The 18,532-nt window shown below is 30.9% G+C and overlaps 6 protein-coding genes across 11 annotated transcripts; 2 read left to right on the top strand and 4 right to left on the bottom strand.

Moving 5' to 3' along the window:
* Window positions 1-213: 213 nt before the first annotated feature.
* LOC105829846 lies at window positions 214-2,087 on the bottom strand. The gene is made up of 5 exons (XM_036286926.1): window positions 1,974-2,087; window positions 1,363-1,549; window positions 808-1,205; window positions 512-722; window positions 214-307 (listed from the first exon to the last, which is right to left on the bottom strand). Exons 1-4 carry the CDS (start codon window positions 2,069-2,071, stop codon window positions 542-544), a joined length of 864 nt encoding a protein of 287 aa, XP_036142819.1. The 5' UTR covers window positions 2,072-2,087; the 3' UTR covers window positions 214-307; window positions 512-541.
* Window positions 2,088-2,191: 104 nt separating this feature from the next.
* LOC118644089 lies at window positions 2,192-4,212 on the bottom strand. Its single transcript, XM_036286933.1, has 2 exons — window positions 3,125-4,212; window positions 2,192-2,305 (listed from the first exon to the last, which is right to left on the bottom strand). Exons 1-2 carry the CDS (start codon window positions 3,912-3,914, stop codon window positions 2,292-2,294), a joined length of 804 nt encoding a protein of 267 aa, XP_036142826.1. The 5' UTR covers window positions 3,915-4,212; the 3' UTR covers window positions 2,192-2,291.
* Window positions 4,213-4,332: 120 nt separating this feature from the next.
* On the bottom strand, window positions 4,333-5,760 carry LOC105834491. Of its 4 annotated transcripts, none has more exons than XM_036286943.1 (4): window positions 5,525-5,760; window positions 5,357-5,453; window positions 5,212-5,296; window positions 4,333-4,542 (listed from the first exon to the last, which is right to left on the bottom strand). In XM_036286943.1, the coding sequence occupies exons 1-4, from the start codon at window positions 5,733-5,735 to the stop codon at window positions 4,480-4,482; spliced, it is 456 nt and encodes a 151-aa protein (XP_036142836.1). In that variant the 5' UTR covers window positions 5,736-5,760; the 3' UTR covers window positions 4,333-4,479. The 4 variants fall into 4 exon arrangements, with proteins under 4 accessions (XP_036142836.1, XP_036142843.1, XP_036142845.1 ...); XM_036286950.1 differs by having other exon boundaries at window positions 4,504-4,542; window positions 5,169-5,296; XM_036286952.1 differs by lacking the exon at window positions 4,333-4,542 and adding an exon at window positions 4,618-4,948 and having other exon boundaries at window positions 5,169-5,296.
* A 45-nt stretch (window positions 5,761-5,805) lies between these two features.
* On the bottom strand, window positions 5,806-8,657 carry LOC105834495. The gene is made up of 3 exons (XM_012677025.3): window positions 8,173-8,657; window positions 7,726-7,946; window positions 5,806-7,534 (listed from the first exon to the last, which is right to left on the bottom strand). The coding sequence occupies exons 2-3, from the start codon at window positions 7,938-7,940 to the stop codon at window positions 7,270-7,272; spliced, it is 480 nt and encodes a 159-aa protein (XP_012532479.1). The 5' UTR covers window positions 7,941-7,946; window positions 8,173-8,657; the 3' UTR covers window positions 5,806-7,269.
* A 492-nt stretch (window positions 8,658-9,149) lies between these two features.
* LOC105834492 (AKT-interacting protein) lies at window positions 9,150-12,603 on the top strand. Of its 2 annotated transcripts, none has more exons than XM_012677020.3 (7): window positions 9,150-9,527; window positions 10,132-10,313; window positions 10,514-10,578; window positions 10,969-11,069; window positions 11,134-11,321; window positions 11,506-11,674; window positions 11,748-12,603. In XM_012677020.3, the coding sequence occupies exons 1-7, from the start codon at window positions 9,513-9,515 to the stop codon at window positions 11,832-11,834; spliced, it is 807 nt and encodes a 268-aa protein (XP_012532474.1). In that variant the 5' UTR covers window positions 9,150-9,512; the 3' UTR covers window positions 11,835-12,603. The 2 variants fall into 2 exon arrangements, with proteins under 2 accessions (XP_012532474.1, XP_012532475.1); XM_012677021.3 differs by lacking the exon at window positions 9,150-9,527 and adding an exon at window positions 9,554-9,720.
* Window positions 12,604-12,736: 133 nt separating this feature from the next.
* LOC105834494 (cdc42 homolog) lies at window positions 12,737-16,762 on the top strand. 2 transcript variants are annotated; one of them, XM_012677024.3, is made up of 5 exons: window positions 12,737-13,150; window positions 13,608-13,805; window positions 13,887-13,996; window positions 14,087-14,284; window positions 14,554-16,762. In XM_012677024.3, exons 2-5 carry the CDS (start codon window positions 13,628-13,630, stop codon window positions 14,641-14,643), a joined length of 576 nt encoding a protein of 191 aa, XP_012532478.1. In that variant the 5' UTR covers window positions 12,737-13,150; window positions 13,608-13,627; the 3' UTR covers window positions 14,644-16,762. The 2 variants fall into 2 exon arrangements, with proteins under 2 accessions (XP_012532478.1, XP_012532477.1); XM_012677023.3 differs by having other exon boundaries at window positions 12,738-13,002.
* The last annotated feature ends 1,770 nt before the right edge of the window (window positions 16,763-18,532 follow it).

The following is an 18,532-nucleotide window of genomic DNA, read 5'->3' as shown; positions in this document are numbered from 1 at the left end:
GCAATGCTAAATTGATCAATAGAAATATAATTTTGGATTTTCTTTCTGACAAACACAACATATTTATACATTGTAAAATAGGTTATAAATCGAAAAATTTTATTTATTAAATATTTTTAAACAAATTATGCGACAAATTAAATTAATTTTTATGTAAAAAGTTCTGTAAAAAATGTGTATTAATAAATGTATTATAACAATTTATATATTTGTAGCACAAGTGTTCTCGTTAAGAAAATTATATGTATAAAAGAGACAAAATATTTTAATTACTTTCTCATACTCCTTGTTTAAAACATACTAATACCTGAAAGCATTATATAAGGTTAATATTAAAATTATTTTTTAATATAATTATATGTATATAATATTATTAAATTACTATATGCATAACAATATTACTATATGCAAATACTATATGCAAAACAATATTACTGTATGCATATTAACAAAATATTGAATAGACATTAAATATAAAATAAGTAAAAATTTATTGTTTAAATATTTGTACCTTTTTTCATGGATGCTTCTATTAAAATATTTAGTGCTTTGAAAAGCGCCTCGATATAATACAATTATAAGCAGTATCTATTTCATGCACAGTATTTTCTAAAAGTTCCATAAAGAATCTCTCGTCCTTTACAATTGACTTATCAGCCATTAAAGACAAATGTAACTTGCCTCCATAACTTAATAGAGAAAATCCGAGAGCAGTAGTACTTCTAAAGGTAAATTATAACACATCTATATATTGATATAATGTACAATAAATTTATTAATTGATGTAAAAAGGAAAAGCAATAATACTTGTTTGGTATCCAGAAGACGATGTGGTTCAAGGAATTGTTCAAAATACGAACTTTTTCTGGCCCGCACATATTGCTGAATGCCATCGTACTGTGACTTAAAAGAAAAGCCTTTAAAATTTTTATTGGTAATAGCGCCGATAGGTATTTTATAATCCAAAAATTAAACAAGACATCTGAACTCTTTCTGAGTTCGTTATTTGTTCTTGTAATATCTTGAAGACGCTTAAAAAATTGAGAATCTCGATTTGGCTCAACGATTGTTTGTCCGTTCGCATTGGAAATGCAAACGCGTAAGATAACAATAGAAAACTTGTTATCTAACGTTAAATTTTCATCGGGCGCTGACATTCTTATCGGCAAAATGGTTGTTAACGCATCGGGAATTGGTTCATTGATCTATAAGAATATGTTTGTCTTAAAAAAATTCCGAGACAGATCGATAGAATATTAGGTGCCAGTAAAATCTTCTATTTTTCTAGATGTAAGTACTATTTAAATATATTAGAAATGTCTTTAGATTTAATTATTCGTTACTTGAAAGCTTTATACTTACACATAAGTGATATTTGTGTACACTAGCAGAAAAAGCTGTCAGTACAATATCTTCGAATTTAGCACCAGTAATCTTTCTTATCTCTCGGATTTTTGTCAATAGATTTTGCGATTTATTGTTTATCACATTATTCTCTAACCAGTAGGAGATTATCTTTTGACCCGTTTGAGGTGGGCCATGTAGAATGCTACAAAAACGTACTTCTACAAACTTATCAAAACACTAAATCTTATGTAGGAAGATACAAATATTTATTAAATAATAGCTAATTAGAATTAATTTGTTTGTCGTAAACTTATGAAATTCTAAGACCAATTGTTCCAATTTATGGGAAAACTTTACCTAATAGGTACCTATTATCTATGTTTATTGAAAAAAATAATTAAAAAATGCTTACCTATTTTTATTTAGAAAGAAAGATAAAGAGACACGTTTACCTGATAATCAAAGTTTACCAAGAAATTGAAACAGTTAGCCTTAAACTTCTTGAAAGTGGAGGTTTTAAATGTTTTTCTATTTCTTTCATATCCAATTTGACATAAAAAATTTTTAATTGATCCAGTTTTAATAAGCTAAATTAAATGTTAAGTATTGAATTATACCGAACGTACTTTTCATCTATATTACGAGCAGCTTGTTGAATAAGGAATTTCGGAAAAAAAAGTAAAATTATCGTAAATCTCGTGACCTCTTTAAGTATACCGTACATTCGTTTTAGTACGAGATTTTTAAAATTCAACCATGTGCGATCGAAAAATATTTTCTCTTGCTGTTTTAACGATTTGATCGTTGCATTATTAGAGGACTTCAACGATGAACGGAAACGGTTTCGTAGATCTTGCACAATTCGTGAGAAACGTTACGTAAGTAAAAGGCATCAATGCGATACGGATATTCTTCTCATAAAATCGTATAACATTCGCCTTGTTCTAAAAACTCTCATCTAAATTGCGTAACGTTGAAACAATCTCTTTGAAACGTTCTTCAATAGATCAATTCTCTAACTTTTTAACAATTCTATTATTATATGTCGTTATGCAAACATAATATGATTTAGTAAGTAAAAAATATTAAAGTAACATTCAGAAATTGATTTTATATATGTATTTTTTGAACGTTTTAAATTGTACAAATATTTCAAAAAGATTATTTGATACTTAATGTTTTCGAAATATTGTTAAAGTGTTTTTAAAAGTATTTTCAAGTGACAATCAAAGTTTGTTTATGTTGATATTATATACGGAGCAGTGAATCTATATAATAAGAATGTTAAAAGCGTATAAATGAAACTTCTATGAGACACAAATTGAAACATCGAAATATAAAGAAAGTGGGGATTAAGACAATATATATTGTACTTATCGAAACAATTATGGCATATTAATAATACTAAAAAATTATAAGAAATGACATCTATCCTTTATTTTTTCACGAACAGACCAAAAATAGATCTTTTCATAAGTTATTCCACATGCAGCTATTTCGCATATGTAAAAAGCAGTAAAAAACTGTAAAACTTTATGTTTAATTATAAAATAGCGTCATATTATTAATATAACAATATAATATCTGAAATAGTCTGTGCGAAGTCTATTGCCTTTTTAATATCAAAAAATTATAGCAGACTCTGCGCACTCTGTAATTTAATTTGTTTTTTCAAGTTAAGATACACGTCATTTACATTAAAACTACTTGAGGCTTTTTTTCAAGAGTATTAGCTCTATTACGACTGTTAAAAAGTTAGAGAATTAACCAGCCTTACCTGCCGAGATGATATCTTTGATTTTTACTCTCATTTCTTTCTTTACATCTTTCTCAATGATTGTTTTAAGTAATAGATCTATAAGAGCCACCCCATCACCAAGGGAATGATGAACACGAAATACTATAGGAATCTTTTGAATATCTGTACTAAAACACTTCTCAGGTGATAAATAACTTTTTTTAACACGATATTTGGACTTTAGACAGCATCCTCCAACAAGTATTTCCCACGCAGCTCTGTGATTATCAGGCAACGATTTGTTGCATACATTTTCCAAAGTTTTTCTGAAGGATTCACCGGAGATATCTTCGCAGGATCCGTCACAATTAGCGTTTACACACTCCAGCCATCTGATCCTGTTTTTTAAGTCTATCTTCTCGCTTTTTTCCCAAAAATAATAACCGAATTTCTGTCCTCGAAGATAGAATAACTTCTCAAGCGTTGTGCCAGCGGCCTTTGAAACAACGCGATCATTTACTAGATTCCTGAAATCTTCTAAGAATATCGCATTCGAGTTTTCTGCCTTCTCCAATATCATTAATATGTTAATAACGGACAGAGAAACAGTGTCTTCAGTGGCCCATACACAATCCGTGCCTTTCAAGAGACCGGCGAATTTACTTTTTAATTGGATTCTTAACATAATCTCGACCAAACAACGATAAATATATAAAAGAATCAAACTGATGACGATGAGCGGAGTGGATAGGAATATGCAAGCTGTTCCTAATAACTCCCACAATTTTCGTTGTGTAATTCTATTCGAATTTGATTTTTTTGGTTGCATCTTTTGTCTAAAGGTTTAAAAATCGTCAACTAATTCTAAATGTATCGATGGAACAAATAGAATAATCTAATTTAATTTTTTAACTAAATAAAATGCCATTATTGCATGTATCTGAAAGATATATAATTTTTAAAGAAATAAATAATTTTAAAGTAACAAATGTCAATTTTATTACATCTTTAGATTGACTTACAAGATATCTGCTACTCGTTTCTAAATATCTCAGAACCGAACTGAAACCGGCGAATATTATTCATATAAGAAAGTTAGAAACCTTTCGCCTACTTTCGCAATCAGATTATAACTAAATCCCTTAGTAATCTTATATATTTTTTTCTAACGCAATATTTATTTCTAATAAGCATTATTGGTATTTTCCTATAATATTATACATATTTGTTTACTTGAATGATTAATTCTTTCAATACTCATATATATTTTATTTCAAGAATTTTTTAACTTGTTTTTAAAATCTGCAGTTTACATTAATCTATTTACTTTATGCATTTTTCTCTCTCACATATATATATTAAGTTTTATTCCTCAGAATTTTCTACAAATCTTTTCAGTGTTTCTTAGGATTTACAACGTACCCTGCAATGAGTAATCTCTCTTCCAACATATCGATCTACAATATATGGATTCTTATTATATATGGATTGTTATTATTAAAAAAATGTATAATTAAAATTTCAAAAAATAACAATATGTATATTACGTTTACAAATTGATAAATTATGAAATATGTAGTTGAACACACAAAAATTAATGTGATGAAATTAATATCCGATATATCAAAACCATATATCGCGCAAAAAATAATTTGTTACACAAATATCTCAAACTGACGATGAATATTTTATTTACAAATTCTTTTTAATGTTCTTAAACAAAAATTGTAATATAAAATATTATAAATCGGTCAGTGCTAAAAGTGGTTTATAAAACGTTTATAATAATAAAAAAAAATGTTCTGAATCAACACTTGCTAACTGCGCAACTGTGCAGTGTACTTCTTTGACACTATTTTATACCTGCAATTGCATTTGAATATCGTATGCGTTCTTTTGAACGGTATTATAAATTCATTACATAATAAACAGAACTAGTTTTTAAATAAAATTTCTATTGTTTATCATAAATTATGATTTAATCCAATCAATGTATTTTTGTATTAAAATTTTTTTTAAATCTTATTAAAAATTTAACACTTAAATATTTATCGATAGTTTAAGAATAATTTGTATATCTTACTTTTATATTGCAATTCTATTTATAGCAGTAAATAGTCCCTTACTTCTTTCTGTTTCTGTTTCATCGCACAATTTGTAGCAATAATTTGTTTCTTTAATTGCTCGTTCTGAGATAATAGAGTATCGTATCTGAAATGTAATATACCAATGTGCCAAAATCGTTAATAGTATAATATTAGAATAAATTACTTCTGATGCCATGTTTTTTGCACTTGTCTTCTCAGAGTTTCCGGCAATATATCGAGAGAACCGAGCTGAACATCCGTGACGCTTTGTCGAAATAAATCTAAAGAGCGATTTTCCGAATAAATTACGAGCTAAATAAGCGGCATTGAAGCATATAAAAGTTTCACTCACTTAACATCTGTTTGTTTCGCGTTTTAATCTTCTTCAGATCGTCCGTTAGAATTTTATCGCGAGATTTCAAGGTGGAATATCGCAGGAATCTGGCAGCTTCCAAATCCCGCGAACATTTCAAGCTAACTTCCAATCTTCGGATGATATCACGAATTTCGTTAATTGTGATATATCTTTTCCCAGACACTTCTGCATGCGTTACGTTCAACATTTGCCAATTATAATGCGACTTCACTGATAGTAGCGTGGTAGGAAGGATAAAATGCAGGAACCGCTCGTGCTTGTTGACAAGATCACTTTATTGAGGTATTTCCCGTTGCCATGATACACAGTATTAAATATATTTAAAAAAATACTAAATATTATATAAGATTAATTTAAAGATCGCAGACAAAAATAACTTTGCAACTGTTATAAAATTGATTCTTTCATATGGTTATTTTATACATTTTGATTTCGAAAGGACAGGAACCAATCGTTTTGAAGAATCTTACAATAGTTGCAAATCTATTTTCTCTGCTGAACGCATTAACTTCACAAGCATAATCAGTATACAGTTTATTTTTTCTGAATTTATATTTTGTAGACTAGAAAATACATACGAGACAATGTTTATAATATAAATCAAACTTGAGCCGATTACAAATTAATTACAAATCGGCAAGGAACTATGTACAAGGAACTGTGCTGTCAGTTTTATATATATTTAATTTTAAAAGTATCCTAAATTCAACTTTCTAATATTTAAGTACTATTATTTTAGGATAATCAGTATATGTTAGCACAAATAAATTAGATATGAAAGTATCAAACTCTTTTCTTCGCCAGTATGAGAATAAAAAACTGGAATAATTAATTTTGTTTTGACCTGACTGGCCAGATTTATTTCAAATTTATAGCACTACGTTTCGACCATAGGTTTTGGCCGCATCACATTGGTTGCAATCTATCTTATATACTAGTTCAGTTTGTTTAAGATGTTGTAACTTATCCTTACCTCTTTCTATCAAACAATTAAGTCTCTTGAGCACAGTATGTGCAACTTTAAATTGTAATTCACCAAGTATGCGTTTGATATTGTCGCTTAACCCTTTGATGTAAGAGATAGTAACAAATTCTTTGGGTTGTATAACTGTATTTCTTTGGTGTGTATGTTTGTATTCTTTAATACGAGAGAGTGTGTTTTTCTATAAAGTAGAAATGCCTCACAGATTTTAGTAACGTATAAAAAAAGATGCAAAATAAATTTCAGTGATGTAAGAAAAATTAACCCTCAGTTGGCAGTGAGATTATTTAAGATTACTTTAAATAGTTTATTTAATTAGGTTATTTAAGCTCTAATAGACATTTGTATCTTGTAAAAGTGTAAACAATCTAATTCAAAAACTCCTGCTTTATAAATAAATACTGCTACATTTACATGCGAAGCAAGTTTTCAACTATTTAATAGAGTCCAGATATAAAATGATTCAGCTATAGTTCTGTTACGTGCATCGCCCGATATACTCCTCGGCCGCGACTCAGCTGTCCGAGGGCCGATCGATAAATTGATTGAGACGGAGCGTCAGCTGTCAAGAGCTGGACAACGCATGTAAACAACTAGTTCAATTTCGGTCTCGCGCCTACGTCTGTGTTCCTTTGAGAATAAACCGATTGCTTGAGAGTCTAAAGAGAGAGTGTGTCTTTCATTTCTGCGAGCGCGCACGTAACAGTTCTTTGAGGCGTACATCTTTTGAGGATTAATTTTAACTCGAGCGATACCGCGAAATGATATGATTTGTAAAATGTTCGTGTATTTTCCCAGATAAACTAAGTTGACATCGCGTTTTTGTTTCGTCTAATACAGTAAGTAAAGCTTCTCTCGTTTTTTCTTCCTTCAAAGCATTCTTGAATTTCTTCATAAGATCGAGGTCTAGTTCAGGGACATCTATGTTACTGACAGTCTCTTCTAATCTTTCAACTTTAGTGAAGAGAGATTGTAATGAATCTGTCGATAAATTTTCTTTAGTCCTGTAAAGTTCTTTAATTATTAACAAGTATTAAATTTCTATATATATTTTTTTCCAATCAATATTAGCACACAAGTTGTTACATAGATTTCCAAATATCTCAATCTTAAGTATCATGAAAATATTTGAAGACTTATTTTAATAAAATGCTTAGATCCATATTAAATATAATATGTATTATAGTAGACTCACGATTGATTCTGCTCTTTATTCAAATATTTTGAACAAGTATTATATATTTCCAAACATTTCAAACGATCTGGAGAGACTGCTAGATAATTTGCATAAAGTTCATTGCCCTTGGGATGAATTAAAGTTTGATGTACATCTCTAGTGATTTGATTTAATTCTTCCTTTGTCAAATTGACTGCACACTGTGCCACACAGTCAACTGTTTGATCTGTCATTGCATCCTGAAAGAAATCATGGATATCGAGTAATCCTTGAATTATCCTCTTTTGAGGTTGCACAAAACATCCGATATTACAAAAAAGTGAATCAAGATGCAAAGAATATAATAAAATAAACTGTAAAAAGAAGACAAACCGGTAGCAATTGGTTTTTCTAATCGTATAGCAAAAATTACCCTGGTACTTAAGATCGAATAACTAGAATAAGTTTGGTGCCGGAGAAACTTACTGACGAATCAACGACGGATTAATGTTGACGGCGTAATGTTGAGATCGAGAAACGAGAAGTCGAGCGCTAGTCGAATCTCTTTCACAGCTCTCACTTTTTATACTGCTCACAATCACGATATTCACAATATGTAAATGTAAAATGCGTGCACTCGTGATACTCGCGCTGGCCGACAATGTTCTCAGGTTCTCACCCACAGAGCACAGTCAGACACTGAGCCACATCGTATTGAAAGTAGATTCTTTTGCTCGCGATACTTTGCTTAACCGAAACGTTTATTTCTACGAAGCTTCCTTCGGGAACCGCGTTCCCCGGTGGAAATCCCAGCGGTGATCGAGAATTCTTGGTGCTACTCCATGTTCCACGCTATCGACCTGGCTGCCCGAGTTCCCGCTCGTTAGTCGTTATCCGGAACTTGCTCCGGATATCTCGCCGGCTTCTCGAGTACTCTCCGCCGCTACATCGCACGTCACTCACGTCACGTCCGTTTGACAGGCGCACAGTGCTCCGGTGCTCCGGAGTTGCCTCAGCTGTCAAGGTAAGTGGCGCCATCTTTCGTGCGCATGCTCGATAATCACGTGTGCATGTAAAAAATGCGCGAACTTAAAATGTGTATATGCATAAAATATGTATAAAATATTTATATAATATTTTTAAAAAATTGAAATAAACATTATAAATATATATTAATCATAAATATTGTGTGCTATCTGACATATATAATGTTTATAATTATTGACAATAAATAAATTTATTTTGTGTTTAGATATAAATAATATAAGTAAATATTTTTAGTTTTGTATTTTTAATAAATAATTGCGACAAAAAAATTGTTGGCTGTTGCCTGGCGTTATGCGAGAGCCTTAAATGCAAATGCGCCTTTAGGCTAGTCAGCCATGAGAGAGTTACAGGAGCCAATCGGAGTCGGAGCACTCGGAACTTTCTCGCATGCATGACGTTCATCGTTCATGTCGTTTTTCTGTTGCTATTCATGCCAGTTGATGCCAGTCCCAGTATGCCACTTGATTACTGAAAAGTCTGCGTTATGCGTTATCTGCGATACTCTTCTCAGATTTTTTTAGACTTTTTTTATTTTCAAATGCCGTTGCCGCTTTGGATGAGGATTAATAAAAAATAAACTGACCCTGATCATCTGACGTTTTCGCTTAATCATATATTGAATTTAATGCTAATTTTGAGCCAATATGTTACGACTGGTTTCGACTCGATCTCCGATCGAAGACTACCGATATAGACATATACCTTATCTCGATAGCAGATTAATGTAGCGAGTTATTAATATCTACACTTTTTTGCTCGTTTTTCTGTATTCACTCATCATGTCAGCGACCAAGGTGACTTTTTAATGTATATAAAAAAATATCTAAAATAATATGTACAATAATGTGTAAATATAATTAATAATAATGCGAAAATCTTACGAGTGCAGTGGTAAAAGTGGAAAGTAGAAACTTATACATCTTATACGTCTTATTTTTTACTTAATAAATAGCTTATAATAGTGATACCATTTTACGTGTTACTTTTGTTAGTAAAAATTTTTGGTAATATTGTTACTAATATTGTTTAGTAATACTGGTTAATAGTGTTTTAAAGAATAAAATATGCAGTTACAAGTAGTAAAAATGAAGAGTTCTACATTTATATCTAAGCATCTTGTCATACGCTGTTATTTACATGTCTTATTTTTTATTTGAATATCTTTCAGTATTCTATTAGCGATATTTTACTGTTGTGTTTTTAGTAATAATGCTTTTTTTGATGATTTATTTAATAATAATGATATCAAAGAAAAGCTTCTGATTTTATAAGTTGTAAAAGCAGAGAACTATAAACATTTGTTTTATATTTAATATTTTTTAGCATTATAATAACGATATATTACTAGTGAGCTTTGTATTGATAATTTTTGGAATCATAATTTACTATTTATTTCAGAATGAAGATAGCAAGGATGATAATCTAAACAGGCAAGGTTCATTTAGAAAGCTTGTGCCAGGAAACAATAATGGAGATTCTCCATTGAGCATGTCTGTGAAAATGATAGACAGATCAATTGTGTCGCAAACCAACAAGCAACATGCAGTTTTCTTGCAAGAATACAACATCATGTCTGAGTAGTAAGTTTAGTATGTTTCGATATGAAAAGATAGCTAAAATAATAAGCAAAAAATATTTATTTCGCAACTGTCAAGTTTTCTTTGTTGAGGCAAAGCTATTTCTCTAAATTTTAAGTATAATCCAATTAATATGAAGGAAACTCAACTGTTGCAAGATAAACATTTTGTCTAATATGCACTGATAATTATATCTTTTTTAGCAAGATGTTGTGCTCCCAAGATTTAAAGGGGATTTATGTGATACCGTCAGCCTTGAATCCTTTTCGTAAGTACTGCTGAAGATTATACACAAGTATTTATACAAGTTGTATTTAATACGTTTGCAACTTGGCATGTAATATTTTGTGATATAAGTTTAGTTTGAAATATTAAAGCTTTAAAACTGGAACAATTAATGTCATTGTATCCGGCATGTAAAGGAATACATGACCATTGTTCTTTGTGTTTTTGTTTGCATACTACGTTTCTTTTTATTGAAATGTAAGTATGTTTTTGATAGGTGTAAACCCATTTTATAGGTCTTGCTCGTCCCGATTACGACTTGTATAACAGTTTTAATGTAAATATATCTATTTCTCTTGTCTATTTTACTTTAATATAATTAAAGACAATTATACAAAATTTTAACATGTATCTTCTTTGTATTTTGTCATAGTGTGGTTTGGTGTACAGTTTGTTCGACAAGGAATCTACAAAGGCGGGGTTTTTAGATTCACTATTACATTGCCTTCAAACTTTCCTCTTGGAGATTGCCCTGTAAGAAATACAATTCATAAATAAATCGATCTTATATATAGCTGTTCACTCGAATGTGTTTTAGAAAGTTGTATTTGAAACTCAAATCTTTCATCCATTGATAAACCCCGAAAATGGAGAATTGTGCACATCGTGGGGATTTCCTGAATGGAGAAGGAACAACAGAATTTGGCAATTACTACAATATATTACTAAAATATTTATTAAACCAGATACAAAAATGACTCCGGTAAACGAGGAGGCATCTAGTTTGTAAGTACATTTGTTTTTAAAGAAAACGTGAAAAGAATCCCAAGGAAGGAGAATAGAAAAGTTTTAATTTAATGTAACAAAAAATAATGTCAGTAAATATGATATCATAAATTAACATTATTTTGACTTTTCTGTTCTCCTTGGAATATTTAGAACATATGTACAGTAATCATGAATTTCATAGGCAGGAAAATAATTTCGAAGCTTTTCAAGAACGCGTGAAAGAGTGCGTGAAGGAAAGCGTAAGTCAGGTGTTTAATACACCTACTGTAGATGATCCGCATTATATTACGTTTAATCCATATGTGAATGAACTACATGATCCCATTAAACGAGAAATTTACGAACCAAAAGTAAATAAATATTTTAGTGTCGCACATTACAATAAAATTGAGTTATAAATCTGATCACTGTTGCATTTTGTAGGAAGACGAAGAAGAAAATAAGCAATTGGGTTTGTCATGGGTACAACCCGGTTCGCTTCAGCCATTTTCGAAACCAGAGGCGAGATAATGAAAAAATTCAAAATGATGGCAATCTAGTGAAATATACATACGTTCTTATGAGCTATACATACGAAGAAATCAATGCTATCTTAGCAATGGCGGTGCCGATAAAGTCACAAAACTTGCCGGAAAAAATATTTTTCTATTCAGAGATTATATGTCTTAATATTTTATATGGATCTATATGTGTTAAAAAAAGAGAATATCTCTAGAACAAATTAAAATATATACGAAATACTGTAGTTAAATTAAAATATAGATTATTAATATAATTATTTATAAATATGGAAAATTTTATTAATGTATATCTGAATTATTTCTATACTTGATGCACATGAAAAACCTATCATTATTCAAATAATGCATGCATCTTTTAAACATAATTAATATTGAAATTAAAACAGAAAAAAATTTTATTTACAGAGAATACAACAAGTTTTAAGGAGAGGAAATATGAACAAATCTTAATAATAAATAATATACTTTTATAAGAGGTTATTAATTCCCTAAATCTCGTGGAGTGGAAAATCATTCAAAAATTGCACAATTTTCACTCTTTTGAAGTGGCGTTTTATTTTACGAGATTTAGAGAAAGTGTAATTGTTTATAAAATAGAAAGTTTTATACAAGTCTTATATACATATATATACATACATATATTTAGTTTTAATATATAAATTATTTTTATTAATTGTAATAAATTTATTGCTCAAAAAATGTATTTTCTAAATGTAATGAATACTGCAATTAAATGAGAATACAATATTTGACATTCCAATAAAATATTGCGTTAGAGACTTTTCAAACGGAACGCCATTTTATGGCAGTCAAAAACAGGGATATCGTTTTGCTTGAGAACGCGCCCTAAATTAAATCCTTTCTTTTTCTCTCTCTCTCTCCTGGCATAAAAACCCGGCTTTAACCGTGGTTGAGGGAGCCTCTCTAAAAAAAATCGCGGTCGTCGATGAAGAGAAAAATAATATACATGGCACGATAAGGGCTCGTGGAATTGGAACGTGACTCGTGCAACGATCTCGCAAACTCGTGGACGTCAAGCGCGATCTCGTGTAATCAACCGCTTTCTCCACCGGCACGTCCGAGGCCGCATCCGTTGCGCCGTTCGGGATTATGAGCTACGGCAGTCTTAACCTTTAATGACAGCTCCGCATATCAAGGTAACATTCTCCGCCAGAATCTGGAAAGCGCGCTCGCGCGAGGAACGAATTCTCGATAATAGTCGTTGCGTCGCGTCATAAAAGTCTCTCGGTGTTCTGCGACCGAAGAAAATTTCAATCGACCGACGTGCGGCTCCCCGCGCCACAGGTACACACCTACATGGTTAGGTTAGATTAAGGGCGGAATACGTCGAAGGGCTTTTGTAGAGGTTGTAAGCCGGAATAATTACCGGACAATGTTATTATTAATACTGTTGTATAATGCTTTTGCTGATATTCTGCCAAATTTTTAAATTATAATTTTTATATTTTTTTTTATCTATGTTTAAATTATAGATGTATATTAATTGATAAGAATATTATGCGATATGTTTATTAATATATACAGATTATAAACGTATGTTATTACATAAGAAAATAATTATGCGATATTACGAAATAGAAAGATGCTGCTTAATTAAACTACATAGAATACTAAATACTCGATGTAGATTTAAGTTTGATTTCAATTAATTAGGATATTTGTTTTATTTTTGTATTAATCTCATAATCACTTTAAGATCGCAAATGGTTATAGATTTTTATTATATATGATTATGTTTTAGATCACATAAAGAGCTTCAAAATGCAGACGATAAAGTGTGTTGTGGTAGGCGATGGAGCGGTTGGTAAAACGTGTCTCTTGATTTCGTATACCACAAACAAGTTTCCTTCTGAATATGTGCCTACTGTTTTCGACAACTATGCAGTAACTGTAATGATAGGAGGTGATCCATATACATTAGGATTATTTGATACAGCAGGTAATGTTTTTTTCTTTCTGTATTATTTTTTAAAGACAGTTTGTGATATTTTGTAACTCGATTTTACTTTTTGTTTCTTAGGTCAAGAGGATTATGACAGATTGCGTCCTTTAAGTTATCCTCAAACTGACGTGTTTCTCGTGTGTTTCTCAGTTGTTTCACCATCATCATTCGAAAATGTGAAAGAAAAGGTGACATACCTATCTATTACTGCTTCTATATATAAGCGTTTGTTGAAATTCTGTTGTAATATATTCTGTTATAATATATTTGTTTTTTAGTGGGTGCCAGAAATAACACATCACTGTCAGAGAACTCCATTTTTACTTGTTGGAACGCAAATTGATTTAAGAGATGACGTTGCAACAACAGAAAAACTTGCAAAGAATAAACAGAAGCCGATATCTGGAGAGCAGGGGGAGAAACTCGCTAAGGAACTCAAGGCTGTAAAATATGTAGAGTGTAGTGCTTTGACACAGGTGAATAGAAACTTTAATAATTTTTGTTTTAGCTGAAGGCTTTGTTTTAAATATTTGACATAATTGTGGCATATTTTAAAACTTACATGAAATTTAACATATTAAGTATACTTAAAATATTTTTTAAATTTATATCTATAAGTTAAATTTATAAATATTATAGATATAGTTCTATTTAAATAAAATTTAAATAAAATTTAAATAAAAAGTTATAATTTTTATTATTTTATTTGTAATATATATAAAATTGATTTTTTTTTGACATACAGAAAGGTTTGAAGAACGTATTTGACGAAGCTATTTTAGCCGCATTGGAACCGCCCGAACCAGTGAAGAAAAGGAAGTGTACGCTTCTGTAAGGTAACGAAGTATTGGCATCGATGAGACGCATGCCTGATTTCAAAACGACACTGTAGTACCAGGCGACGGACTCGTGTAGTATACTCTGTATTAAATAGAACTAAATTTTTTTGCCTCTATTAGAGTTTATAATCGTATTCGGAAAGAATAAGCAAATTGTCAGACGACTGCAAACACATTCCACGAGGCATTGAGGCGTGCGATAATGACTCTCAGTTTGTAAAGCTTGATAAAACTTTTATCAAATAATAATTTTTTTTTTTTTAAAGAAAGTTATTGCACAAAGCTTTTATTTTTCCAATACGACTTTCGAAGAGGCGAAATGAGATTTTGGAACGGGTATTCGAGATAAATTTCGAGATCGTTCTAAACTTATCGACTTTTGGCGTTTACATTTAAAATGAACAGAGATGGAGAAACAAATAGAGATTGGTGCTATTCAATAATATTTTAAAAAATCGAAACGTATTATATAGGTCTCGTGAGTCGTCTGTATCCGACAGAGTACTCGTTTGAGACAATGGAGTGCTCAAATATCATTTGCTAAAACGACGATCGAGCTTTTTCGATACATATTCAAGTGAATTTTTGTTTTTGACGATGTCAGTATTAGGAGCTCTATGATAAATATATGAAAACGATAAATATTATAATCATAAAACGAGCAGTATCACTTAAATATATTATCGATTGCATGTGACACAAAAAGACTATTACTAACAATCTCTCTAACAACCCGTTTACTATAGAATATCATTATTGATATTAGAAGAGCTTATATCGCGTTTTCGACATCGCAAACTTATTTGGATGTATAATTCCAGAATGTCGTTGCAGTGAATTGCAGAGTAGTTTTACTTGCTCTGCTCAAAGTATGTTATCGCAGAAAAGCTTTCTAATATGAATAATAAATATTTGAATTACATCTTTTGATACACACAAGGCAACTGTCTTCTTGACGAGCAAAAGCTTTCAGAAAAATCGACCAATTTTTTTGTATGTTTTTGAATGCTGTTTTCCTACATAGCAAACTATTTTCAGTAACTTTACTATCTAATAAATCAGAGTTAAAGAGCTTCTAAAGCAGTGTTAGTCTGCCTTCCATCCTACAATTGCACTGGATGCATTTGTTACGTGATAGAAAGCTTTAAGACTGCTTAAAAGATCACAGGGAGGAAGGAAAAAGGGAGAGAAGGATACAATAGAGAGAATAATGTTAACGGGGACGGGGAAGGGAATAAAATAATAAGCACACTATACCAATTTTGAACAATGTTGTAAACAATATTTGCGATTTCCAGTTAAGATTGTATACGTGAAATTCTTTTAATTATCACGATACTGCATGCAATGAATTTATAAACGATTCAGTCCCGGCGGCATGCGACCGGCTGATTTTTTATATAACTGTCCGAATTGTCGCATATCGTTAGTACTATTAAGCACATACGAATGCTCATCGCGATGTATTCGATATGTGGACGTCGAGTAGGGGGTGTGTTGCGAGAGAGAAAGCATTTTATCAAAAAAGTTTAATCAACTTTTACACTACGAATCCAGTTAAAAATAACAGCATTTATTAGCACTGTAATGTGTCCTAATAATATGTAGACACGATTATATGTAACGAAATATTCGCATAAATATATTTATACCATGTATATTCGACGTCCATTTCTTTTATTTGTTAAATTATTAGAGCACACGCCATAAAACTTTTTGGAATAAATTCTGATTAGAATTATTCAATTATTTCTTAGATTTGTGTTTTCTAAGAAAAACAAAATAATTCTAATCAGAATCTATTCGAAACAGTTTTATAATGTGCCCTGATTTTTTAATTATATTAACACGTCTCGTGTCATCCTTATTTTATTGAACGAAAATACTGATATTATTTCCAAAGGTAAGAATTATTCTAAGAGATCGTAAACATCGATGTTTAAAAATATATGATTTATATAAAACTCGTTAATTAATAAGTTAATGAAATTCCGCCATACTTTACGATAACAATGGGATTAAATAACGAATCGTATCAGTGAAATAAGATTAAGATATTTGTAAATGTTATGGGAATATACTCCATTTTCAATAAATATGAATATCCTATATATTTAAAATTTTATATGCTCTCAATATTCTTTTACAAACAAGTTATAGAAATGTTATATTTTATTAAAAAATTTAAATATTACATTCCAAAAAATTTTATATTAGATGTTCGACGAAATATATTAGTTATTCATTACTACGTTAGTCTGAATATATCCAATTTTCTATATTAAATTCATCTTTTAATTAATTATATATGCCTACCATGATTATGACATAATTTTGATCACTACAATCAATATAATGTACAATTATTATAATCGGAATTTTAATTGTATTAAAATTTGTAATTAATGATAATATTTTTATTACGATAAAGACTTTACTTAGGTAACATGATTATTTTTGATGCGTAATCTTAATTTTATTCCAATAAACATTAAAGCGTATGCCGTTTTGTAATTTTAAATGCCAGTTAAAAATCCTATTTTTCTATAATTGTAGATGTGTTTACTAGACGTACTTAAATAGTCAATTTTTTATTTTAAATATACGAAAAACTTTTGGGCAATTACGTTTACAAATATGAGCATTAATATTTTTTATTGCGACATATATAAGATATCATACTTGAAGTTGTATTATGAATTAATTTTATTTTGAATTTCTTTTTAGAATGAAGCGCCAGTTTTGCGATATGGATAAACACACGTCCTATTAAACGATCGATTGTTTTTGTCCTGTGATTATTTACGTCTTGTCGCGCGTCTATACAATTTTGATTCACGTAGTCAGTGCCGTGGTCATTGTCCTCGCAAGCTTCGAAGTCGCGCGATTATTCCGCGATTTCTGTGTATTTTTTCCATCAAGAAAAAATCCCGCGTATTGAGAATGTGTCGAGCGAATCATGCGTCGAATGATTATCGAGAGAATATCAAGTACTGCGTGGAATCGTGATTATTTTTTAACTTTCTTGCACTTTGACGAATTTGGACGTTCGTTAGATGCGTGTCGTTCTATATACTTAACCAAAAATTCTGAGCTAATTTTTCTAATATTTCTTTGTAAATATAATACACTTGGATGAAGCCGAATACTCGAGTTGTTAAGTTTACGAGAGATCCCAGGCGTAATCATGTTTGAAAAAAATATTACAGTATTGCAATATATAAAGAAAATGAATTGTCTCAATGTGTATTACAGTGACATTACACTTGAAGTTGCATTCATGCTCATTTATTTATTATAATGAATCTAACCACGTTATTATAATTAAAATGTTAATTGTGTTAAAAAAACAACTGGTCGAAAAACAATTGTTTGATGAACAACATTTTGATTACGATGCAGGATTCGAATATGTATACACATGTGCATAGGGTCTATAATTTTCGTCCCATCATTGTTTACGTTTCCGGCTCGCCGGGTGGCGCACGGCGCGCGTCTCCTTTCTTTCGCTTGAGTCACGTAGTCACGTCGCAGCCATTGTCCTTGTCGCAAGTTTCGGAATCGCGCGCGATCAGTTGACGTTTTCCACAATTTTCTCGACGAAAATGAGTCTCGCGTGCAAATGAACGTCGAGAGAGTCAGATCGAGCGACGGCCAGGCGTCGTAGAATATCGCGACATCGCGTACAATCACGGTTAATCTTCAATCGGTCCTTAATTCGCTCGTAAGCGCCACTTCGTTCCGTGTGCGAGTCTACGTCTACTTTTGTTCGTCAAATACTCAATTTATTAAAACATATCATACCGCGCCATTCAATCATCTAATTCGTGTCGCAAACGCAAGTCTTGAAGCATGGGCGCGATCCTCGGATTAATCGAGGCATTT

Source organism: Monomorium pharaonis, chromosome 1, assembly GCF_013373865.1.
Source record: "Monomorium pharaonis isolate MP-MQ-018 chromosome 1, ASM1337386v2, whole genome shotgun sequence".
Classification (NCBI taxonomy): domain Eukaryota; kingdom Metazoa; phylum Arthropoda; class Insecta; order Hymenoptera; family Formicidae; genus Monomorium; species Monomorium pharaonis.
This window is presented reverse-complemented; position numbering and strand designations above follow the sequence as displayed.

Coding starts and splice junctions, on each gene's coding strand:
- LOC118644089 (XM_036286933.1), bottom strand. CDS start 3,914: ATGCAACCAAAAAAATCAAATTCGAATAGAATTACACAACGAAAATTG.
- LOC105834494 (XM_012677024.3), top strand. CDS start 13,628: ATGCAGACGATAAAGTGTGTTGTGGTAGGCGATGGAGCGGTTGGTAAA. Junction 13,806..13,886: donor AGGATTATTTGATACAGCAG/GTAATGTTTTTT, acceptor TTTGTTTCTTAG/GTCAAGAGGATTATGACAGA. Junction 13,997..14,086: donor TCGAAAATGTGAAAGAAAAG/GTGACATACCTA, acceptor TTTGTTTTTTAG/TGGGTGCCAGAAATAACACA.
- LOC105834495 (XM_012677025.3), bottom strand. CDS start 7,940: ATGACAGATCAAACAGTTGACTGTGTGGCACAGTGTGCAGTCAATTTG. Junction 7,535..7,725: donor AATAAAGAGCAGAATCAATC/GTGAGTCTACTA, acceptor AGAACTTTACAG/GACTAAAGAAAATTTATCGA.
- LOC105834492 (XM_012677020.3), top strand. Junction 10,314..10,513: donor TACAACATCATGTCTGAGTA/GTAAGTTTAGTA, acceptor TATCTTTTTTAG/CAAGATGTTGTGCTCCCAAG. Junction 10,579..10,968: donor GTCAGCCTTGAATCCTTTTC/GTAAGTACTGCT, acceptor ATTTTGTCATAG/TGTGGTTTGGTGTACAGTTT.
- LOC105834491 (XM_036286943.1), bottom strand. CDS start 5,735: ATGTTGAACGTAACGCATGCAGAAGTGTCTGGGAAAAGATATATCACA. Junction 5,297..5,356: donor CAAAAAACATGGCATCAGAA/GTAATTTATTCT, acceptor ATTACATTTCAG/ATACGATACTCTATTATCTC. Junction 4,543..5,211: donor TGAAACAGAAACAGAAAGAA/GTAAGGGACTAT, acceptor CATATATTGTAG/ATCGATATGTTGGAAGAGAG.
- LOC105829846 (XM_036286926.1), bottom strand. CDS start 2,071: ATGTACGGTATACTTAAAGAGGTCACGAGATTTACGATAATTTTACTT. Junction 1,550..1,973: donor GCTCGTAATATAGATGAAAA/GTACGTTCGGTA, acceptor ACGTTTTTGTAG/CATTCTACATGGCCCACCTC. Junction 1,206..1,362: donor TACACAAATATCACTTATGT/GTAAGTATAAAG, acceptor ATATTCTTATAG/ATCAATGAACCAATTCCCGA.